The 25932-nt window shown below is 35.1% G+C and overlaps 2 protein-coding genes across 2 annotated transcripts; one reads left to right on the top strand and one right to left on the bottom strand.

Annotated features, from left to right (window-relative positions):
- Window positions 1-3684: 3684 nt before the first annotated feature.
- Window positions 3685-15521, bottom strand: LOC124541906 (DNA-binding protein Ets97D). Its single transcript, XM_047119827.1, has 11 exons — window positions 15133-15521; window positions 13885-13983; window positions 12736-12863; window positions 11453-11606; window positions 10652-10793; window positions 9349-9474; window positions 8217-8290; window positions 6965-7047; window positions 6522-6660; window positions 4991-5144; window positions 3685-3886 (listed from the first exon to the last, which is right to left on the bottom strand). The coding sequence occupies exons 1-11, from the start codon at window positions 15278-15280 to the stop codon at window positions 3763-3765; spliced, it is 1371 nt and encodes a 456-aa protein (XP_046975783.1). The 5' UTR covers window positions 15281-15521; the 3' UTR covers window positions 3685-3762.
- A 1138-nt stretch (window positions 15522-16659) lies between these two features.
- On the top strand, window positions 16660-24568 carry LOC124541900 (zinc transporter ZIP9). The gene is made up of 6 exons (XM_047119822.1): window positions 16660-16995; window positions 19564-19750; window positions 20624-20734; window positions 22097-22235; window positions 23208-23326; window positions 24233-24568. The coding sequence occupies exons 1-6, from the start codon at window positions 16900-16902 to the stop codon at window positions 24451-24453; spliced, it is 873 nt and encodes a 290-aa protein (XP_046975778.1). The 5' UTR covers window positions 16660-16899; the 3' UTR covers window positions 24454-24568.
- Window positions 24569-25932: the final 1364 nt, after the last annotated feature.

Below are 25932 nucleotides of genomic sequence, written 5' to 3'. Positions count from 1 at the left end.
CTAAAACGCTGTTCCAATGCGGGTTGGTGGAATACACATGTGGCAGAATTTCTATGTAATTAGACACATGCAGGTTTCCTCGCGATGTTTTCCTGCACCGCCGAGCACGAGATAAATGATAAACACAAATTAAGCGCATGAATATTCAGTGGTGCTTGTCTGGATTTGAACACGCAATCATCGGTCATGATGCACGCGTTCTAACTACTTGGCCATATCGACTGAGGGTTTGTGGAATTTTAATTAATTTCTGGTAGAATTTTACGACCTATATTCTTAGTTATAAGCTTGTTTCATTATAACACAAATCTAGCATTTTCGAAACACCATAAATTAAAAATTTAAAGTCGATTAAGCGTTCTTTTTTTTATTTTTAAATATGTTTATTTATTTAAAAGGTACACTAACAATATACGTAAATAAGAAAAATTACTTAAATTTGACCAGATTTACTGATATATATATGAATTAAAATACAAACACAAATTAAGCACATTTACATATATATAGTAGTGCTTGCCTGGGTTTGAATACGCAATCATCGGTTAAGGTGCACGCGTTCTAACCACTGGGGCACCTCAATTCGAGCTTGGGTTCATAATCGTTAATTCATCTCGTGCTCGGCGGTTAAGGAAAACATCGTGAGGAAACCTGCATGTGTCAAATTTCATCGTAATTCTGCCACATGTGCATTCAGTGGTGGAGTATATTCCAAACCCACTCCTTAAGGGAAGATGAGGCCTTGGGAAATCAGTGGGAAATTTAAAGGCTGTTACTTTACTTTTACTTTACTTATGAATAAAAAATGTACCTGATATTCATAAATTTAAATATATACTAATTTTATAATTATATACTTAATATAGGGGAAAAATCCTCATATTAATTAAGTTTGCTTAAAGCTAGTTCAATCATGTGTTCAGATTTTTAAACAAAATCTAGATCGTGAAATGCGTCGATTTAATATGTTTAATAAAAGATAGATTTTCAAGACAATTTCATTATTTTGCTTGAAAAATTATTGCATTTATTTAATTTAAATACTGACCCACAGATTACCATAACAAAAACTTTTTTTTTTTAATTTCCCAACGATTTATATTTCTTAACGCACCAAGGTCGCGAACATTCATCATGACCAATATCGTTTGTTAAAAATTAAATAATTTATTCGACTCATTAGCGTTTGATTTGTTAATTTTTACAAGTCCGTGTAAGGTTTCTACAAAATGAACGACAAATATTTATAGTTTGTTGATAAATGTCAGATTTTTTTTTGCGAAAAAATATATATCCGAGTCTTATTACATATTGACGGCCCACGCGGCGGTGGATTTACACTAGTGTCACTCAGGGTTAGTATAAATCCAGCGCCGTGAACTATGACAAAGAAAAAAAAACTTCGCTATATCTAAAATGCTTTTTTAAGCTTTAAAATATAAATAGTCGCCCGCGGATAGGAGTGTTACGGTGTAGGTTGTCACGTGTGAGGCAAAAAAGTAGCTATGTCCTTTCTTGCAGTTCAAGTTTGCTTCATACCAAATTTCATCAAAATCGGTTCAGAGGTTTGGTCGTGAAAGAACGACAGACAGACAGACTGAAATATAAAATTGCGAACCCAAAACAAATTGGGAATACCTTTTTAAACGTACTTACCCTTCCTTTAATATGATTAATTGGTATACAATAATGAGTTTATTTTAATTATATATATATATTATAATATCTTATCTTATATAAGATAAGATGGCCCAGTGGTTAGAACGCGTGCATCTTAACCGATGATTTCGGGTTCAAACCCAGGCAAGCACCACTATATATATGTGCTCAATTTGTGTTTATAATTCATCTCGTGCTCGGCGGTGGATAAAAACATCGTAAGGAAACCTGCATGTGTCTAATTTCATTCACGAAACTCTGCACATGTTGTGCATTCCACCAACCCGCATGTTTCAAATCCTCTCCTTAATGGAAGAGGAGGCCTTATCCCGGCAGTGACAAATCTACAGGCTGTTACTTTTACTTTAGTTTAAGTCAATACAAATAAAAGAACAATTAAAAACATCAATAAACTTTATTTGTACATAATTTCTTATAATAAAAAATAATACGGCCTTTTAACATTTAACGTCTGAACAAACATTAAAAAAAAACTTTGAAATAAACATAATATAATATATTTTATGCTAACCTTACATCTAACATTAAGATCTATTATATATTTAAATCCTGTAATTCATCGGGTTTTTTTGCTAACAGTACCAGTTGGGTCTTATACCAATCCTTTATGTGTTCCATTGACTCGTATAAATAAGCCAGTGTAATCACAGCTGATGTCATTAGCAGAAGTAAAAATAATAATTTGACCTTGAAATGACGCAACATCATTGGTCGATATATAATCTGTGGTATTTAATACAAAGATGGCGTTTTGAATGAAGATGTTTTAAATTTGGAAGGAAAAGAAAATTGTATATAAATATTTAAGTGTAATAGTGTTGTGTTAGAAATATATATTAATCATGAATTGCTATATGTATATACATATATTACATAATTATTTACCCTTATTTGTATATGCTACATAAATAAACATAAAATATAGTTTGTTTGAAGTTGTTTGATTGTAAACAATATCGATTTTAATATGTATAATACTTGGTGGCAGGGCTTTGTGCAAGCCCGACTGGGTAGGTACCACCCACTCATCAGTTATTCTACTGCCATATAACAGTACTCAGTATTGTTGTGTTCCGGTTTGAAGGGTGAGTGAACCAGTGTAACTACAGGCACAAGGGACATAACATCTTAGTTCCCAAGGTTGGCACATTGACGATGTAAGGAATAGTTGATATTTCTTACAGCGTCATTGTCTACGGGTGATGGTGACCACTTACCATCAGGTGGCCCATATGCTCGTCCGCCAACCTATACCATAAAAAAATATAATAAATTTGATTACTAAAAATAACAGTACAGACAGATAAGATACGATTGATTTTTATTAAAGAAAAATATTATGAAATCCAGATTTGTCAGTTATAAATATTACTTATATAAAATAAATATATACTTAAACCTTCGAAAGTCGCCCTATCTTTTCGTATAAGTTTTGTATATAACGGTTTAGTAGATTCAGTTAAGACATTATAGAAGCGTCATCTCATCATGCAAATATATCTTTAATTTAATATATTAATAATTTAAATGCGAAGGAACTCTATGTACATCAATTAAATTTTCCTAATGACTTCATCTGAGAAAATATAGTATATATAAAAGTATATGTCCCACAGCTGGGCAATTATGTCCACACTTTTCGGACTCTGGACAATCATATCACATACCTTCACGATGTTTTCCTTCAAGCGTATAATGACAAAACAAAAGTACGACACAACTTATGTAGCATCGGCAAAATTCGTAAAACCGATTACTGCCGATTCACACAACCAATAGAAACAGCTCCCTATCGCGCCATTCGACGCTAATCGTCGCTATAGATTCTCGCGTCAGTTCGACCCGAGACAGCGAGTGCGTGTAAATCGACGAATATATTACGTCAGATGATATTACAATTTATTACGTTCGTGTAAAGATCATATTCACATGAGAAATAAATATTGATAATTGGGGATAGCGTACTTAATTCGCATGTGATCGGTACGAATTTTGCCGACGCTACATCTGAGTCGTGTCGTACTATAACTGCTTGTCTGTATTCGAACCCACAACTGGCTCTCTGATAGATATATTATATATCTATGTCATAGCGGCATTATCTTCCGTCAGCTTCGCGTCGTACACCTCTTTGACCAGCTCTGCCAGCTCTCCAGCTCCGTAGCCAAGCAGCTGTCTAAGATCGCATACGAACTTATAGACAAACCTGGAACATCAAATTTATACTTAAATGTAGAGTGGTCACCCCCCCCCCCCTCCATACATTTGTATGTATGCAGGGCCGTATTTAGGGGAGGGCAACGGGGGAAACGGCCCTGGGGCCTCCACATGAGGGGGCCACGTCAGTTTTCAGCGAGCTAACAAATACCGAGATATACTTAGTCAAATTATACTTAATATTTTAAAAGTTACCGATACAAGTAAATAAATCATAGCTTACTGATTGAAATATAAAAAACTTATTAATTCATAATAATATAATTATTAGGGTGTTCACGTATTCTGTTAGTCTAGGGCCCTCACTGCTTTGTCGCCCCGGGGCCTCCAGACCTTTAAATCCGACTCCGTATGTATGTATGCCAATTTTGCATACATAAAAATGCTTTCACCGGTATTCTATAATATTCCTTGGTATATGTTGTAACGTAATTGTGGCGCACGTTACATGTTTCATCGATTTTTAAATAATTTCGACAAAATAATTTTAAATTTCTAACATAGGTTATCGGATGTCATCTGTCATTCTTGTGAATAAATTAATTTATAACATAGATTTGTCTTTTTTGTAAATCTACTTGTAATGTTGAAGGGTTATTTAACTGACTTGCGGAGTAATTTCTTTCGAGGATTTGTTTATTGTAAAAAAACCTTGTCCAGCTCTATCGAATTTTTAGTTTGCCTCGAAGAAAATTAATATTTTTAAATAAAAAAATATTTTTTGCCAACTATAACCAACGGCACCCCTTCAATTATATTACAATGTGCAAAACAGCCTGTAAATTCCCACTGCTGTGCTAAAGGCCTCCTCTCCCTTTGAGGAGAAGTTTTGGAACATATTCCACCACGCTGTTCCAATGCGTTGGTGGAATACACATTTTGCAGAATTTCTATGAAATTTGTCACATGCAGGTTTCCTCCCAATTTTTTCCTTCACTGAGCACGAGATGAATTATAAACACAAATTAAGCACATGAATCAGCGGTGCTATCTCGACTCTACTACTACTCTACGGAGCTTCATTTAATTGTTAAATGACGTTTCAAAAGTGCTTGTATAATGTATATTTTGATTTGATTTGATTTGGTGGTACCTCTTGCCGGCGACCTTGGCGATCATGTCGCCGTCGTAGTAGTATCGCAGCGCTCGCGACAGCTTCTCGTAGTTCATGGCCGGTTTGTGCTTCCGCTTGCCCCACAGCCGCGCCACTCGTTCAGGCTCCAGCAACTTGAATTCACCCTCCGTACCTGATAGTGTCATCATTTGAAAGAAGAAAGAAGAAATAAAAAAAACATTTATTGACATACACACATATAAAGAAAAAATTGATATAAAAAAAAAACATAAACAAAGAAAGATATAATAATAACGAAATTTCTTGGTGGTAGGGCTTTGTGCAAGCCCGTCTGGGTAGGTACCACCCACTCATCAGTTATTCTACCGCCAAATAACAGTACTCAGTATTGTTGTGTTCCGGTTTGAAGGGTGAGTGAGCCAGTGTAACTACAGGCACAAGGGACATAACATCTTAGTCCCCAAGGTTGGTGGCACATTGACGATGTAAGGAATAGTTAATATTTCTTACAGCGTCATTGTCTATGGGTTATGACTTATGGTGACCACTTACCATCACGTGGCCCATATGCTCGTCTGCCAACCTATACCATAAAATAAAAAATAAAAAAATGAAAAAAAATATATATATATATATATATATGTAATGAATATAAAACTTGTGTGCAGTCAAAAGGAGACAGCTCAGGCTATGAGGGATTTTTATCACTCTGCTGATTTTCAGATGTCTCCCTTGTAGCCACGCAATGACAGTATCAACTAAAGTGATTATCTATTATTTGTATATATATACATATATTTTATATCAGAGAGCAGAGATGGCCCAGTGGTTAGAACGCGCGGGTTCAAACCCAGGCAAGCACCGCTGATTCATGTGCGTAATTTGTGTTTATAATTCATCTCGTGCTCAGTGAGGGAAAACATCGTGAGGAAACCTGCATGTGACAAATTTCATAGAAATTCTGCCACATGTGTATTCCACCAACCCGCATTGGAACATCCTCTCCTTAATGGGGGATTAGGCCTTAGCCCAGCAGTGGGTAATTTACGGGCTGTTACTTTACTTTACTATTGTAATTTCAGTAGTTTGGGATGGCCAAAATAATATTATCGTTTTACAATGATGCTTCAATGTCTCTATCTTTTGCTAGAATGCCCCACGCTATAGTCCAATTGTTTTATAATGACAGCTCAATAATATTTAAAATAAGAAATAGTGTTACATGCCATTATTAAGATTTAGACACCGCCGAGCACGAGATGAATTATAAACACAAATTAAGCACATATATAGTGGTGCTTGCCTGGGTGTGAACCAGAAATCATGGGTTAAAATGAACGCGTTCTAACCACTGGGCCACTGATTCTTTTTTACTTTAAATTTTTAACTGTTGAAAAAGAGTAACTGCCGTCTTTCCTACAAGTTCTTCTAGGCAGAATCTACATTCCGAACCGGTCGTAGCTTTACTTAATTGTTAAATGACGATTCAAAAGTGCTCGTAAAAGCCTCGAATAAAGTATATTTTGATTTTTTTAACAGTATAACCCACCATGCCATCTTATGACATCGAAGTATTCAGCGCTGGTCAGCAGCTCCAAAAGGAACTGCCATAGCTGTATCTGACCATTGTTGCCGTTCCTGGACGTGACGTACGGGCATATGTCCTCATCTGACGGTCGAATTATCAACTGTTGACAAAACAATTACAAATGTATATCAATTATTTGGTACCGTCATCAAAACAATTACATATTATTTTAGTATGACTTTTGCTGTCTGTTTTAAAAAAAAGGCCTCAATAATATATATAATTTCATCGTTTTATTGTTGTTTTAGAGCCTTGAAATTTGATGAGTAATATTGATTAAACACCCACTAAAGAAGGAATTTTAGAAATTCTATCCCTGAGGGGGTGAAATAGGATCAAAATTACAGGTAATATACATGTATGCAAAGCCGCGAGTAACGGGCAGCATATATATATGAGATCACCTGTTTCGGCTTCTTCTTGATAGCAGACTGTGGCATTTCCAGCACGTCCTTAACTGATGTTTGTTCGTCATTTTGCACAACCGCTGTAAACAAAGTATTATAAATCAAAATCAAAATCAAAATAAACTTTATTCAAGTAGGCTTTTATAAGCACTTTTGAATCGTCATTTTACAATTAAGTGAAGCTACCACCGGTTCGGAAAGTAGATTCTACCGAGAAGAACCGGCAAGAAATTCAGTAGTTACTCTTTTTCAACATTTAAAAAAATACAGTCATGTTAGTTGATTTTTAAGTTAATACAATTATTAAATTAATATATCCTGCCTGGAAGTCAACAGGTATTAATTCCACGCTTTTTTATCATCTACAAAATCTTGTATCGAATGATACGCCTTTTTCACCAATGTATTTTTTATAAACGATTTAAATTTACGAGACGGCAAAGTTAAAAATGTCTGTGGAATTTTATTATAGAAATGGATACCTCGGAAACTTGGCGTTATAAGCTTATCCTTACTCCAAAGAGGAAACCGTGAATACAGGAACACGTTTACTCTACGTTTAAAGTACTTAATACACTAATTCAGTATCACACTGTATCATAGTTGGCAACGAAGCGAATGACAGTTCCTAGGATGGAGGTACTGGTCTCCACGAGAGCGGAATCGTAAGTTATTCGCGTTGTGACGTAACGATAGGAAAGGAAAAGAATAACTTCTGAGTTTCTTATTAATCAATATTTTTAACCGACTTCAAAAGAGAGGAGGTCATCATCAATACACCTGTTTTTTTTTTGTGTCAGACAAGAAAACATTACAATACATCTAGCAAAAAATAAAGCTACTTTAAGAAATATGTTTTTAACAAATTAAACTTTTATACACACTATTGCACCACTCGACTACGGACGACCTTCGTAGTCGAGTGGTGTGTATGTGAGTACCGGGTTCGATTTCCGGCCTAGTCGATGTAGAAAATTTATTAGTTTTCTATGTTGTCTTGGGTCTAGGTGTTTGTGGTACTGTCGTTACTTCTAATTTTCCCTAACACAAGTGCTTTAGCTACTTACATTGGGATCACAGTAATGGATGTGATGTTGTCCAATATTTATATTATATTTATTTATTATCTTTCTTGTTTATATTTGATGTGATGACATATTATAAAACTGATTACCTTCGATAACTTTCAAGTCGGTTAAAAATTCAATGTTTTTTCATATCAAATCGTAAATCGAAAATATAAACTTACCTATAAATTTACATTTCCTCAGTAACTCGAAGTGTGTCCAGAATAAGTCCCCTGGGTCTGAAGGCACTTTCTCTCTGCAAACAATATCATTATCATTACATAGCATACAACGTTACTCAAGATATCAATTGAGAAATCGTTGGCGGTAGTTGTTAATATTTCCTTTGTACTTCAAATAGACAAATGTCATCTTAGTCTACCCGTGACCACGAACACTGCAAAGTGCTCGAAACGTCGGGATGTTTAAAAATAATTAATATACGCGATTCATCCGTTATAATTAGTTTTATTTAAATGTGTAATAATCGCGAAAATTTATGACAACATTCAGTCGCTTACCGCTGTCAGTCCCTATGTATACTTAGATCTTTGAAATTACGCAACGGATTTTGATGCGGTTTTCTTTAAGAGATATAGTGATTTAAGAGGAAGGTTTTTATACATAATACATGGACAATATAGTAGAGTATGGCTGAAAAACTGAAAAATAACGTCGTAAGACATTCTGCAGTATATTTAGTGATACTTATAGCAACCGTGCGAAGCCGGGGCACTAGTTATGTATACCGGGTATGAGCCAAAATAACTTGAAATTTTTAATCATGTGTGTTTAAAGTATGAACTTTTCATTATCTCTTTATTCAATGTGTGAGCCAAACTAATATTCATTTATTTCACTCCATTCGACCTAGGAGCCAATATAACAATATTTCTTTACGTTTATCTTATATCTGTATTAAATTCCGACATTTGTTTGATGATAATTAATTTTAATTAATTATTACCAAACAAATATCATAGTTATATATTTGACAACTAATAAAAGTAAAGTAAAGTAACAGCCTGTAAATTTCCCACTGCTGGGATAAGGCCTACTCTTCCGTTAAGGAGAGGGTTTGGAAAATATTCCAGCACGATGTTCCAATGCGGGTGGAATACACATGTGGCAGAATTTCTACGAAATTTGTCACATGCAGGTTTCCTCACGATGTTTTCCTTCACCTACACGAGATGAATTATAAAGCCAAATTAAGCACATGAATCGGCGATGCTTGCCAGTATTTGAACCCGCAATCATCGGTTAAACACGCGTTCTAACCACTGGGCCATCTCGACTGAAAAACACACTTACTTGAAATGCAAATTCGACAGACTACATAGTTCCGGTCCGGGTATCGCCCAATCAGACAAGCGTACTCCTCGGAGGTTGAACTGCCGGACTGCCCACTGGATCCAGAGCTTCACATGTTGCACCGACCTGGTTGTAGGTATTAAGGTCATTTCACACAATTCTAAAACAACAATAGAAACGAGCATATGGGCCACCTGATGGTAAGTGGTCACCCATAGACAATGACGCTGTGAGAAATATTACAATTCCTTATATCGTCAATGTGCCAGACATAGAAAACTAATGATAAACTACATTGACTCGGCCGGGAATCGAACCCGGTACCTCGGAGTGGCGTACCCATGAAAACCGGTGTACACACCACTCGACCACGGAGGTCGTCATATGTATTTGATATATCCTGCCTTTTATCGTCTGCACTCTGCATAATAAAATACACCATCTTTACCAAAGTATAGTACGACACAAATTAGATGTAGCATCGGAAAATGCAATGGAATGAAAATAAAACCGATTACTGCCGACTTACACAACCAATAGAAATAGCTCCCTATCGCGCCCAGCGACGCCATTCGTCAGAGAAAGCAAGTGCATGTAAATCGACGCGTCAAATTTACGAATATATTAGGTCATATGATATTACAAGTTATTACGTTTGTGTAGAGATCATATTCGCGTGAGAAATAAATATTGATAATTTGGATTAGCGTACTCAATTCGGATGTGATCGGTTTTACGAATTTTGCCGATACGACATCTAAGTTGTGTCGTACTATATTTTTTTAATATGATTTATGAAAGGGCAAAGTTAAAAATCTCTGTGGAATTTCACAATAGAAACGGTTGACTAACATATTTTTTTATATTAAACGTTTGAGAAGAGTTACTAATGAGTGAGCCAGTGTAACGACAGGCACAAGGGACTTAACATCTTAGCTACCAAGGTTGGTGGCGCATTGACGATGTAAGGAATAGTTAATAATTCTTACAGCGTCATTGTCTATGCGTGATGATGACCACTTACCATCAGGTGGCCCATATGCTTGTCTGCCAACCTATAACATAAAAAAAAAGAAAAAAAAAAAGGAAGGACATCTGCCTGATATACTTATAACGTCACCAGTCAGTTTTCGAACAATCTTGCAACATGCAATCGGATGAAAATATGGGCATATGTTCATCCGCCAAACTATACCATAAAAAAAATATAAAAAAAGTTAGTAACCACCCTTGATAATAACAGTCGAGTCCGAAATCAGTCAAGAAATAGAAACCAAAATCGATAACATTTATTCTGGCTCACCACTCCGCTGGATCATCCGGTATCCTGGCTCGGCTGTGGTCAGTGCGGAAGTTGGCATCCACCACCCATTTAACGGCGGCTGCGTGGGGTTGCTCTACTTCCGGCTGAGGCTCCGGGGCTTGGGGGACCAGCTCCTCCATATCTGTAACGATGCATCATCATAAATTACATACATATATAATTATAATTAACTAACATGACTGTATTTTTAAATTTCGACAAATACTAACTAGTGAGTTTCTTGCCGGTTCTTCTCGGTAGTATCTGTATTCCAAACCGGTGGTAGGTCATATTAATTAAATACAATTATATATTATAGGCTTATAATTATTTATTTTGTTTGTACTGCCTGTATCGTATTTGTATGGCCTTAAACCTATGTTTGTTCTAGCTTAAGTTTTTAATATTATTTAAGAGTTTATTACTTTTTATTTAATTCAACAGTGTTGTAAATGCCGGTAGTGGTGTAGCACACTGCACTGGTCCGTGTACTTTTATCACATAAGTGTTTTTATGAATATGCCGATGGTGTTTCAAAGAAAGAAAGAAAGAAAGAAAGAAAGAAAGAAAGAAAGAAATAAAGAAATAAAATTAGTATTTGTACCTAATGTATCCTGCTTGGAAGTCAACAGTTATTAACTCCACGCTTTTTTATCGTCTATAAAATCTTGTATTTGAATTTATTATTTATTTATATTTATTTATTTATATTTGAAACGGCAAAGTTAAAAATATCTGTGATCATTCTCAAAAGCAGGTCTTGGTCCAGCAGTGGGACATTTCCAGCTGTTAGACACTTACACTCGTCGTCTTGGGGCAGCTGCAATAGCTCCTCATCAGGCTTGAGCACATCCATTATATTGATTTTCTTCTGGAAGGACCGGATTTGTATATTAACTTGGACGACACCGGAGCCCCGTATACATTGCTCAACTAGAGTTTTATGGTTTTCTAGCTGAAAGAAAGTAAAAGTTTTATATTAAAATAAATAATAATAATAGATTTGTCTTAAGGGATGCATTCAAGTATTACATAACGCAAATTTTAAAGATTGGGTCAAAAATACAAAATATAAATTGTGGATTAAAGATGGTATTTACCATGGAATATGAAACTAAGAGTATCATGCTCTACCGACTGAGCCAGCCGGGCAAGTAGATATGGCCCAGTGGTTAGAACGCGTTCATCTTAACCGATGATTGCGGGTTCAAACCCAGGCAAGCACTGATTCATGTGCTTAATTTGTCTTTATAATTCATCTCGTGCTCAGCGGTGAAGGAAAACATCGTGAGGAAACCTGCATGTGACAAATTTCATATAAATTCTGCCACATGTGTATTCCACAAAACCGCATTGGAACAGCGTGGTGGAATATGTTCCAAACCTTCTCCTTAAAGGGAGAGGAGGCCTTTAGCCCAGCAGTGGGAATTTACTGGCTGTTGTTGTTGTTGTATGAAACTAAAGTTTATAATTATTTCACATTGTGTTAAAACAGATATCATAGCAAATTCTGAACTGTTACAAATTTTGGAGCAAAATGACTCCAAATTTCGAATCCAAGACCTCGGAGGAACAAGGAATCTACATTATAAGTTCTAGTAACAAGAACAACAAACATAGCTTCTAAATTTCCAATGTGGGTTAGCGGCACATGTGGCAGAATTTTATGTCTATGAAATTAGACACATGCAGGTTTCCTCACGATGTTTCCCTACACCGAGCACAAGATAAACACAAATTAAGCACATGAATATTCAGTGGTGTTTAACTAAAAAAAAATCAAAATCAAAATGAACTTTATTCAAGTAGGCTTTTACAAGCACTTTTGAATCGTCATTTAACAATTATGCGAAGCTACCACCGGTTCGGAAAGTAGATTCTACCGAGAAGAACCGGCAAGAAACTCAGTAGTTACTCTTTTTCAACATTTAGAAAATACAAAGTCATGTTTATTAATACAATTATTTAAATTAATAACCGGTTTTGAACCCGCAATCATCGGTTAAGATGCACGCGTTCTAACCACTGTTCCATCTCGCTCTATAGTTCTAGTAACAATGAGTCAATTTGGGCCATTTTTTTACCATTTTAGCATCTTGAAGCCAGAACGTGTAGTCAGATAGATCCGTGTTGAGGCGTCTCTCCAGCATCGACTTCAAACGGGACAGCCTTGTCCTTATATCCATTAGTTGAACTACTTCTATCAGCTCTTCTGAAACATTTACATTTATTAAATAATAAACATTGGACATCACATTACTCTGATCCTGATGTAAGTAGCTAAAGCACTTGTGTTGTGGAATCAGAAGTAACGACGGCACCGCAAAAGTCACCTTATTTTTCGCTTGTAAAACGCTTCACGCGCTTCCCCCACGTGATGGAAAGTGGTGAGGGGTAAAAAAAGTAAAAGCTAACTAACTTGTCAACGTTATTATGTATGTGTGCGTAACGGTTACGTCTTATACTTCAAGGTCACACGAATTTACTTGTGTGCGTCTACTTTTTTTTTCTCGCTGGGAAAACGCATTACGCGCTTCCCCCCCGTGATGAAAAGTGGGGTGTGGGACTCCCCGGTTCCCTGGACACCGAGTGCGATAAGGTTCGCCGGGTTTACCCACTAAAAAACCAGCGGTACCCTCTCCGTCTTTCGGCGGACGCCACGGGATCGCTTACGCATGCTACCGTGACGCCCTGACGGTCGGCCGTCTGCGAGCCTCCAACATCTAGGAGGGATTCTCAGGATACCGCAAAAGTGACCCAAGACAACATAGAAAATAATGAACTTTTTCTACATCGACTCGGCCGAAAATCAAATGGCTCATTGGCCCGTCTGCTTAATTATATCATAAAATATTAATAAATCTATACGTATAATAAATTTAGAGTGTCCGTTTTTAATAATAAAATAGCCGCTTTTTACCTAATGCATATGTATGTACACACGGCAAATATACCGAAGTAACATTTATTTAGATTTTCGTTTTTGGATAATCTCTGGATCGGCTGAACCGATTTTGATGGGACTTTCACTGATAGATAGCTGATATGAAAAGAAGTAACTTAAGAAACAACAATGACTTTTTGATAAATTCAAACACATTCATAGTCGCGGTTACCGCTTGCATTTGCATGCAGTATGTACAAGAAAAGATTTTGATATATAATATTATCAAAAACACATCTGTTTGTTTCTCTTGATGTAATACCATTTGAATATAATTAAAACAGCATACCACTTGAGTCCGTGCTCTGCATTGTGTCTTCATCATCATGTGTGTCCGTGAAAACAGTCAGTGGTCCTTCAAGAATCTCCGTGCCGGTTTGCATGAGGCCTGTTATAAAGGTAAATATTATTTCATTAATTTGGAAAACTAATGATATGGCAACACTTTCAAGGTAAAAAAATATATGGAAAAATATAAATCAATCAAATTTCGACATATAACTTACACATACTATATCAACTTAAAATAAAAACAAAAAGTATATGTAACTTTTTTATAAGTAAATGACTGAGTATAAATCTCATTATTATTATTATTCTGATTGTTGGGAATGTGGAAAAAAACCATTTTGAGGGATAAGCATGATTTTTATACTTGATTTCCACTCTATTTTTTTAGACCTGTTTACTTCCAAGCAAGGTATATTAATTTAAATAATTGTATTAACTAACATGACTTTGTATTTTTTAAATGTTAAAAAAGTGTAACTAATGAGTTTCTTGCCAGTTCTTCTCGGTAGAAACTACTTTCCAAACTGTTGTTAGCGTGACTTAATTGTTAAATGACGATTCAAAAGTGCTTGTAAAAGCTAACTTGAATAAAGTTTATTTTGATTTTGATTTTTGATTTAGACTTCACTAATCCCCACAATTATCATTGAGAATGCTAGTTTATTTAGGTATTATAAACCTCAGATATACAATATAAGGAAAACGAATCATTCTAAAAGTTATTAAAAATTCATGTCAAATATTTTATTATGTTCGCACTCTCTGCTGACATGAACAAAATTAAAAACAAAACTGTTCCCTAAATTTAAACTAGGTCTAGTCATCTTGTTTGTATAACAAACCAGTGTATATAACAATGTGTTAAGTAAATAAAACTAAATAATGAACTAGTTAAAACTTTTAACATAAAACGATAAACAATGAAATTTCAATGCAAGAGTTTATTACACTTCTCATTTAAGTAATAAAAAAGAAAGTTAAACAATTAAATTATCATATAAATAAACATAACTTACAGAACCTTACTTGTTGAATTTAACATATGTTGTGATAAGTTGAATGTAAATATTAAAATATGTTCATAAGTTTTTGTATATAATTTAACATTTAGACTTAATTCTATAGATGAAGAATGTAATATTTATATTTCAAATAAGTTTGTGTATTATTAATGATAAATATCGAAGCAATGTTCAATAGTATATAATTGTTTTGTTGCGTTACGAATATCAGGTTTATAGCTTACCCAAATCAGATTCTGTGACGTACTGAGGTATCACTGATAGAGGATCAGACGTCTCGACGCATTCCGTGTCCTCTGTAAAGCCATTTTCACTATTTTCCATCTTAATAGCTCGCACATTTAACAAATCATTAATATCTGTAACTTCCATTTTAGACAACAAACAAAATTCGCTTCGCCCACTGATTCACTGTTAATACATATACTAGCGTTACAATCGTTATGTATTATGATTACAGGATAAAAAAAAAACAATTATGCAGCCGGATAACTTGTTTATAAAGTTAACATAAATATTATTTGAAAATTTTTAGGAAAAGGAAATTGATTAGAGCCACTTCCGCGTGCGCCAAAACGAGATATCATAGACAATTGACGTTGACATTTCCTTTATTTAGTGTTGCTGCTTTCGAAAACAGATTTTTTTTATATACATTATATAATGGGATAAGCAAAACTGTCATATACAGTTGACATGTATCTTATGTAAAAATTATGTAAAAAACTTCACGAAATATATCTTTTTAGCAGTGATTATGTGTAATGTCAAAAAACCAATCGGATTATTACTTATTATAAGTAAAATTATCGCAGAAATGCATAATGTATTATAAGTTAATTTATAACAATATATTTTGCTGTTTTAATACAATACAAACATTCAACTCGAATTAATGTTGTGTTATATTCGAGTTTCGTCTAGTTACCAAACCATTCGTAATATGTATATACAACAATTTTATTTTTTGCATATTCGGCGTTAGGAATCGTTGTAGGTATGGCTTTGATCGAATCAAATATATTTAAATAAAAATAATTTTAAAGCTCCAAGACACTCGTCTGAATTGATATGTTCATGTCACACGTCGACCTAAGGATTATGTCAGAAGAAAGTATCTGAAGGAAGTGATGCTTGAATGTCGTACAACACGAAGCCAATGGACTTACACAGGATGAGGCTAAAGAAAATATAAGATATAAAGTTGATTAAGTTGAGGCTTAATTGGTAGGCAGATCTTGGCGGTAGGTGGGACGAAATGCCAAGAAGAACCCCACTTCTAAAACTGAGTGGGGGGTTTACACAAATTAATCCTACAATTAGAATTAATTGAATCATCCTCTTTGAAAACTTTCCACTTTATATTGGTGTAACTTACCAAATGCTAACTGAATGGATTTGGAAAGGAGTTTGTTTACTTTTTTGCATATCTAAACCTATACTACGTATATGTGTTTTATGTCTAAACCACTTATCATAATGAATCATGAAATTGTACAGCAAAAAGTTGTGGAGGTATAAAAAATCTAAAAACTATCGTGACGGTGTAAAATCAATAAGATACGAGTAATTCACAAATTAATAAAATATGACTGAACACATTAAGATTATTTTTTTGTGTAAATAATGTTAAATTATTAACAAAACAATTTTCCTGCTGTATGCTAATCTATATAATATTATGTAGCAATCGTTATGACATTATCTGTCGGTAGACACGGTCGATCTCGTTGTCTACATAAATAGAAAGAAATTAAAAAGTTTACTGTCAAGTTGTCATAATCATTTGATGTGTCGTGTTGTCAAAATTGTAACAAATTTGTTGTAGACTTTCTATACAATATTTTTAACTTAAAATATATTTAAAATACCAAATTTCCCTTTAAAAAATCATGAACTGTAAATAGAGCGTTCGTTTATTAATTGCTTCAAGCATACGAAGATATATTAGTGTTGTTTCGTTTATTTAAAAAAATACTAAATATACAACCATGGATGGAACTTGGGTTTTGATCTTACTAGCTTTAGTGATGCTAGTTGGGTCTTATGTTGCAGGGAGTATACCCCTCAACGTAAGCATGTCAGAGGTGAGCGTTTAAATATTATCCCAAGCACTTGAAAGTACGTTTTATTGAAAAACAACAACATTAAAAATATCAACAGATGGTTATTATAATACACTATTATTTCAATGTTTCTTTACTTCCAATTTAAATCTAAACATTTAATCGTTCTCAATCGTTGCATATTCATTATAACACCATATATTTATTATATTTATACATATTGCTTTTAACATTTAATGAATAATGTGATTACATATTAATATAATTATTTATGTAGTCATTACAATGTTTAAAGAGAAACCAACATTGTGGATGTGGCCTATTGATAACTTCCATCCTGTTGTAGAATTATTATTTACACTGATTATCTATTGTAATATAAATGCAAAAGTGGATCTATGTATTTATGTCTGATGCTGTTTCACAACCAAAGCACTGGACCACATTGGGTGAATTTTGTTATGAAGCAACCTTAAACCCCAACGAAGGACATAGAATACTTTTTTATGTGTAATATCTGATGACCAATGTTAAATCATAAAAATCGAGCTAACACAAGAGCAATGACTAGTAAGACAAAGATTTGCTGTTGGAATATTGAGACATATGTCAAATGAATATATATATATATATATATATATATATATATATATATATATATATATATATATATATATATATATATATATATTTATATGTATATAATTTGTCACATGCTTAACAGTGAAGGAATACAGCTTACATTTGTTTGGTGAAAGTCTGTCAGTAACCATCAGTAAGGTTACTTTAGTGTGTACATCCTTAAGACAAAAGATCTTTGCCCTGTGGTCGGATATTCATTAGCTGTTAATTTTAATCGATTAATTATCTATAATTATAAAAATGTAAATCCTTACTTTAATATTAAAATAAGGCAACATTTACCGAGACTGTTGAAATTAAATAGATTGTCTGTAATGTTAGGACTGCTTGAAAGATTTTTATAATTTCAACTTTATGTTAATAAAACAGGACGGGCAACTTTGTGTGTATGTGTATTGTACGAGGTTTGTTACTTAATCAATTTGAATCTCATAGGATGATGGGTTTTTCTTTAATAGATGTATTAGGATTACTGACATTTTAAATTTGTAATGCTATAGATTTATTGTTAGGCTTTACAATTATAGCAGTGTAAAAACCAAAGATTTTAAATAGACATATCTCACAATATAGAAAAATAAAAAATTGTCTCTGATAAAATTTTTGTATTATATTTAGTCTGTGCACAGATTACACAATAATTTCTATGATAAAGTATTATGAAATTATTGCATAGCAATGCAATATATTTGTAAAGAATATTGCTTCATAAGGTATTTGTAATTTATTTTAATCTTAAATTTGTAGATATCGCCTTTGAAACCTGACTATGTAGCTGATATAATTTTTTTTAAGTGATTTGCATTCTTACATATTGGCTGTTTGATGATAATCTATGTACTAACACAACTATAAGTATCAAGAAAATTTTTAAATAAGAATCAATTGACTTCATTAACCTATGGTACTAAGATAACTTGTGTAAATTAAAATATAACAATACTTAGTGGGTTCCACTTAGATGGTGTATATTCACCATCAGGTATCCCATTTACCCATCCTCCTACTTATATGACATAAGAAAACCAATAAAAACATAAGGGGGTCAATTCTACTAATTGTAATGATACGAAAAATAAACCTCTGCTGATTTGAGTCTGGGCAATACTACTTATAATAGTTACGATATTATGCAATTTCTTTTTGCGATAACTCCGATCGAAACGGAACTGGTTCAAGCTGGTTCAAACTGGTTACTTTCGTAGAATTATTAAACAACTGAAGAGCGACAGTAACGTTTATCTATAAGATTGTCAATTATTTGACAATATTTTAGTAGATTTTATGCCAAGGTTAACGATATAAATAATATATTTAACGTTATTTAAACATACATTATCTGTTCTTACAATTTTGAATAATTTCCAAACGAACAGATACAATTGTCGTAATAATCTGTCATACATTAACAATTCCCGCCAATTTTTGAAGGCCTCCGCCATTTTCTTTTATTTTATATATAGAACAAACTAGTTAGATAGTATATATGTTTTAGATCTTTTTGTTTTTATTCTATTAGTACATCTAACAGTACATACGCCATCGTCAAAAACAGACAGGGATAACTATATATAATATGAATATTTGGAGCTAATTTCATGATATTGACGCTTCTGGGTCGATGCTTGATGCATGAAATGGGATTACCAAAAACAAATATGTAGTAACTAGCGACCCGCCCCGGATTCACTCGGGTGCAAAGCTGAAAATATGTACAAAATCTGTTTATTTACTATATCACATTTTTATCATTGTTTCTGTGATATATTGTCCATGTATTATATATAAAAACCTTCCTCTCGAATCAATCTATCTATTAAAAAAAAAACCATCAAAATCCATTGCGTATTTTTAAAGATATAAGCATACATAGGGACATATAGGCACATATAGGGACAGAGAGAGCGACTTTGTTTTATACTATGTAGTGATTTCTTCTTTTCACAGGATAAATTGCTCAAAGTGACAGTTTTTGGAGCTGGTCTGCTTGTCGGCACAGCGCTGGCCGTGATAATCCCAGAGGGGGTACGAGCCCTGTTCGCGGAGCGCACTGTACTCGTAACCAAAGATTACACGCCGGAACCAAGCCGGCAGGATGACCTGCATTCAGTTATTGGAATATCACTAGTTTTGGGTACGTATATATATCACATCACATACATTACTCTGACATTACATTATATTACATTACATTGGGTGTTTGCGGTCCGTCGTTACTTCTGATTTTCCATAACACAAGTGCTTTAGCTACTCACATTGTGATCAGAGTAATGTATGTGATGTTGTCTCATATTTATAAAAAAATATATATAAAAAGAGATTATTGACAAAGAAAGAAGCAACAAACATCTAAGCAAGAGTTAATGTTACACAGTCTACGTAAAAATATATATATTAAGAAACGAGCGACCCGTCCCGGCTGCAATGCTGATTCAAAATGTCCTACAGAATTTGTTTATTTACGACATCACATTTGACACTTAAAATTATCAGCGTTTCTTTACTATATTGTCCATGTATTATATACAAAAACTTTCCTCTCGAATCACTCTATCTATTAAAATAAAACCGCATCGAAATCCGTTGCGTAGTTTCAAAGATCTAAGCATACATAGGGACAGACAGCGGTAAGCGAGTTTGTTTTATACTGTGTAATGATGTAACTTTCCAATTATTTGTATCAGTTCGGGCCGAGATGGCCCAGTGGTTTAGAACGCGTGCATCTTAACCGATTAATTCGGGTTCAAACCCAGGCAATCACCAATGAATATTCATGTGCTTAATTTGTATTTATAATTCATCTCGTGCTCAGCGGTGAAGGAAAACATCGTGAGGAAACCTGCATGTGTCTAATTTCATAGAATTTCTGCCACATGTGTATTCCACCAACCCGCATTGGAACAGCGTGGCAGAATATGTTTCAAACCTTCTCCTTAAGGGGAGAGGAGGTCTTAGCCCAGCAGTGGGAAATTTACAGGCTGTTACTTTACTTTTTTTTTAATTTCAGGTTTCGTCTTCATGTTAATAGTTGATCAAATGTCTTCAAAGTATAACGAGACAAGTAATCCCACGGAGAAGAATATCACCGCTACCGTTGGTCTGGTGGTACACGCAGCTGGTGAGTTTGGCTGAGCTGGTGGTATTCTAAAATATTAAGATGTTACTTGCAGTGTCAAAGGTCACATATCAAACCGATGAAATGGACATATCTATACGTATAATAAAATTGGAGTCTCTGTTTGTAATATTAAAATAGCCCTCCTTTACTCAATGCATATACACACGGTACATATACCAAAATAACATTTTTTGTCTGTCTGTCTTTTTTTCCTGGTGGTAGGGCTTTGTGCAAGCCCGTCTGGGTGGGTACCACCCACTCATCAGTTATTCTACCGCCAAACAGCAGTACCTACTCAGTATTGTTATGTGCCAGTTTGAAGGGTGAGTGAGTCAGTGTACCTATAGGTACAAGGGACGTAATATCTTAGTTCCAAGATTTGTACATTGACGATTTAAGGAATAGTTAATATTTCTTACAGCGTCATTGTCTATGGGCGATGGTGACCACTTACCATCAGGTGGCCCATATGCTCGCCCGTCAACGGAAACCATAAAAAAAATCCGCCTAATCTCTGGAACGGCTGGACCGATTTTGACGGGACTTTCACTGGCAGATAACTGATATAATAAGGAGTAACTTAGGCTACAATAAAATTCATCCATAGTAGAGTCCATTCCAATGAAAGTACGAGTTTCAACAAATAAAACTTAGATTCACACATTCTGTGATATTGGCCAATAGCTCTGCTATATTATATGATAATTAAAAACAATTCCACTTAAGTATATAATACGTAAGTACATTAATTTTATAGCCCAGTGCGTTATTGCTTCTCGTGTTGTAATTCACTAGACTTAATGAGTTGACGTTTAATTTAGTACTGACTATCGACTCGCCCCGGCTTCGCACATTTGAGCAAAAAGGTTCTTCTCTAAGTAATAGATCCATCGCTAACACAGGGCTCCGTTACGTACTAATGGATTTGATAACGTATGGGATAAATTATAATAAAAATTGTCTGATAGTCGATAAAACCCAGTGATTAGAACGTATGCATCTTAACCGATGATTGCGGGTTCAAATCTAGCACCGCTGAATTACCATGTGCTTAATTTGTGTTTATAATTCACCCCGTGCTCGGTGGTGGAGGAAAACATCGTTAGGAAACCTGTATGGGTCTCAACGGTATTCTGCCACATATGCAAGGAGTGATGGAATACACTACAAAACTTCTCCTCAATGGGAGAGGATGCGTTAGCCCAGCAATGGGAAATTTACAGACTTGTTAATGTTAAAATTTTAAATACAAAGTTCCGATAAGAACATCACTAACATGCGAAAGAAGATGTTTTATTATCTGTTCATCATGAACTAGGTCAATTTTAAGTGGTTTTTCTAAAAGAGGTCCGTTATTTTTAGCCGATGGTGTAGCCTTAGGTGCAGCCGCTACCACATCCCACGCGGATGTCGAGCTGATAGTCTTCCTCGCGATAATGCTCCACAAAGCGCCCGCAGCCTTCGGCCTCGTCACTTTCCTGTTGCACGCTGGCTTGGAAAGGTAAGATAGACTTTATTCCATTAGGGTACCACCGAAGTCCTCCAAGCCTGTCTGTGTCGTTACCGCCCGCTAAAATATTATACCGCTCAGTATTTTTGTGTTCCGGGTAAAGATAAAATGAGCCATATTTTATATAAATATAGGACAACATCACATACATTACTCTGATCCCAATGTAAGCAGCTAAAGCACTTGTGTTGTGGAAAGTCAGAAGTAACGCACCACAAACACCCAGACCCAAGACGACATAGAAAAGTAATGAACTTTTTCTACATCGTCGAATCGAACCCAGGGCCTCGGAGTGGCGTACCCATGAAAACCGGTGTATACACTACTCGACCACAGAGGTCGTCAATTATTACTACAAGCATAAGGATTAATTGGATCATTAGTTACGAACAAACAAACATTTTTTTTTCTTCTTAATAATATTATTATGTAATATTATAGAACGAGTCGAGATGGCCCAGTGGTTAGAACGCGTGCATCTTAACCAATGATTGCGGGTTCAAACCCAGGCAAGCACCGCTGATTCATGTGCTTAATTTTTCTTTATAATTCAACTCGTGCTCAGCGGTGAAGGAAAACATCGTGAGGAAAACTGCATGTGATAAATTTCATAGAAATTCTGCCACATGTGAATTCCACCAACCCGCATTGGAACAGTTTGGAACATATGTTCCAAACCTTCTCCTCAAAGGGAGAGGAGGCCTTTGGCCCAGCAGTGGGAATTTACAGGCTGTTGTTGTTGTATATAATAGAACGTTCTTCGTTGTATAGGTTATAGTAGGTTTTTCAGGTAGGCGTTATAGAAAGGTTTAAATGTTGAAAAAGAGTTTGTTGGTGTTTCCTGCCGGTTAGTGACCTTCAGGATGGCCATATGTTCGTCCGCCAACCTATACCATAAAAGAACAAGCCTTAAGTTGTAGACGATTTTTTTATTTATTTGAATATATTTCCCGTTTCGTTCAGGAACCGCATAAGGAAACACCTCCTGATCTTCTCATGTGCAGCGCCGTTGCTCGCAGTCCTGACTTACTTCGGCATCGGCAACGAAAGCAAGCAGACGCTTAGCGACTTCAACGCGACTGGTAAGTTTGACAACCAGTGACTATGGCAGCTGGTGGTCACCATAAATAAAATCAGACTGTTCCCTTTAATTTTTTGGGACTTTATGTCCATATGAGTAACCCACAGAGGTGGCAAAGTGGTGAGAACGCGTGCATCTTAACCGATGATATCGGGTTCAAACCCAAGCAAGCTCCATTACATATATGTGCTTAATTTGTGTTTATAATTCATCTCGTGCTCGTCGGTGAAGGAAAACATCGTGAGGAAACTCATGTGTTTAGTTTCATAGAAATTCTGCCACATGTGCATTCCACCAACATGCATTGGAACAGCGTGGTGGAATATGTTCCAAACCCTCTCCTCAAAGAGAGAGGAGGTTTAGCCCAGTAGTGGGAAATTTAAAGGCTGTTGTTCTTGAGTAACCCACTTATGATATATTTTATCCCCAAATCTCAAAACTATATTGTTGAGATCCTAGTTTGAAGGCTGAGTGAGCCAGTGTAACACAAAGGACAAAGAGATACTAGGACAGCCCGTAAAACTGTTGATCTGGCGTCCGAATACTTAGGTGTTTGAACACACACAATAGAAGCTCTATAAGAGTTTATACGATTATTTTCTTATTTGAACGTCTGACTTTAAGATGGCTTAAACCTACGATCCCTAATAAATATTGGACATAACATCACATTACTCTGATTCCAATGTAAGTAGCTAAAGCACTTGTGTTGTGGAAGATCAGAAGTAACGACGGTACCAAAAACTCAGACCCAAGACAGCATAGAAAACTAATGTACTTTTCCTACATCGACCCGGCACCTCACCGGTACCTATGGAAACCGTAGTACATACTACTCGATCACAGAGGTCGTCAAAAATAATGATACCATATATATTAATAGATTAATAGATAATCTTTATTTCAGGTATTGCGATGCTGTTTTCGGCGGGGACGTTTTTGTACGTAGCCACAGTCCACGTGTTGCCCGAACTCACACATCCCCATTCACACACACATACACTGTTACCCATCCAAGATGGCGTCCCCACTAAGAAAGGCTTCGGTGGACTGCAACTCTGCGAAGTTATTATATTAGCGATTGGTGCAATGTTACCAGTACTCCTGACGATGGGACACGAACATTAGATTTTATCCTAAAAACAAAATTAAATTCGAATTTCGAATTCGGAACAAACGAGAATTTATTGTTGACTGTACTGACTTCCGTTGTCTATGGATGCAATTTTTTTTAGAATCCGGTTTAGAATGACACAACTTAGCATAGCATTGGCAAATTCAATAAAACCGATTAGTGCCGATTTACACGACTAATAGAAACAGCTTCCTATCGCGCCATTCGACGCTATTCGTCCCTATAGATTCTCGCGTCAGCTCAACCCGAGACAGCGAGTGCATATAAACCGACGTATCAAATTGACGACTATATTACGTCGTATGATATCACAAGCTATTATTTTTGTGTTAAGATCATATTCGCATGAGAAATAAACATTGATAATTTGGGATAGCGTACTCAATTCGGATGTGATCGGTTTTTTTTACTAAGTTGTGTCGTACTATAATAATGTTATTCTTCAAAGTGAGCCAAATTAAAAGTAATTAAACTTTTGCACAAACTAACGTACGTCGTCGAGATACGAAAAAGTCCATTAGAACAAATAAAAAAAAAAACTATGTCGATGACTAAAACATTCTAGGCGTTTCATTCCTAATGTGTTCAAATATTCTGAACAAAATCGAAACTCACTTGGTAGGTCACTCGACAAGTGACTTATGAGACGCCATTTTGATACGTGAATCCTAGAAGTTTTATACTCTGTGGTGAGATTCGAGTTCCTTAAATAATACCTGTACATAACACGATTGTGGAATATAGACTAAATTAATTATCATATTTAAATGAGAGTAACATCAAAATTGGATCAACTTTTGGTTTGGATTTCATGGGAATCAGCTGTCATGCACATAGAGGCTTACCATTGTGACGTCATACGTTAGGAAACGTCATCGATACTTCGTTGACCTTGAAATTGTACCCTTCATCTAAAATGTAGGATTTGAATGGTTAAATAACTTTATTCTGTTGATAAATCTATATATATGAAAGTGGATTTAGCTTCAAATCTTCATCTCAAAGGGAATTAGCCCAGCTGTGGGATACAGAGTGTTTTTGCTTTTTTTGGGACGAATTTCTTTTACGGCTTACAGTAATGTCAACTGACTGAAATTATCAGGTAAAGATAAGTTATTTGTTGATTTCAAGGCAAGGTATATTAAAATGGTGGGAAGTTTACTGCCGGTTCTCGGTAGAATCTACTCTCCGGACCGGTGGCAGATTTGCAATAAATTGAGCATTGTAACGTAACGATTCAAAATCGTATATGAGCAAATTTGAATAAAGAATATAGTTTTAATTATGTGAATATCACTGGTTCATTTTAAACCACTTGGGTTTGTTATGTTGTCCATCCCCACTCCAAAACAAAGTCTATAACTGGGGATATATATATAAGAAATATAGTAATAATACCTTATGTTTGTATGTTTATTAAAACGTATAACACTCGAACACATACTCGAAAAAGTGAAACATTTGAATCAAAC

This window comes from Vanessa cardui, chromosome 29 (assembly GCF_905220365.1).
Source record: "Vanessa cardui chromosome 29, ilVanCard2.1, whole genome shotgun sequence".
Classification (NCBI taxonomy): domain Eukaryota; kingdom Metazoa; phylum Arthropoda; class Insecta; order Lepidoptera; family Nymphalidae; genus Vanessa; species Vanessa cardui.
Note: the sequence above shows the minus strand (reverse complement) of the source record. Positions and strands in the feature narration are given on the sequence as shown.

What these genes read in the sequence shown, in the direction of transcription:
- LOC124541906 (XM_047119827.1), bottom strand. Translation starts at nt 15,280, where the DNA reads ATGGAAGTTACAGATATTAATGATTTGTTAAATGTGCGAGCTATTAAG. An exon ending in GCAGAGCACGGACTCAAGTG is followed by an intron (nt 12,864 to 13,884) that starts GTATGCTGTTTT and finishes TAAATGTTTCAG; the next exon opens with AAGAGCTGATAGAAGTAGTT. An exon ending in CGATGTCATAAGATGGCATG is followed by an intron (nt 5,145 to 6,521) that starts GTGGGTTATACT and finishes TGACACTATCAG; the next exon opens with GTACGGAGGGTGAATTCAAG.
- LOC124541900 (XM_047119822.1), top strand. Translation starts at nt 16,900, where the DNA reads ATGGATGGAACTTGGGTTTTGATCTTACTAGCTTTAGTGATGCTAGTT. An exon ending in TCTGGTGGTACACGCAGCTG is followed by an intron (nt 20,735 to 22,096) that starts GTGAGTTTGGCT and finishes CGTTATTTTTAG; the next exon opens with CCGATGGTGTAGCCTTAGGT. An exon ending in TTGCACGCTGGCTTGGAAAG is followed by an intron (nt 22,236 to 23,207) that starts GTAAGATAGACT and finishes CGTTTCGTTCAG; the next exon opens with GAACCGCATAAGGAAACACC.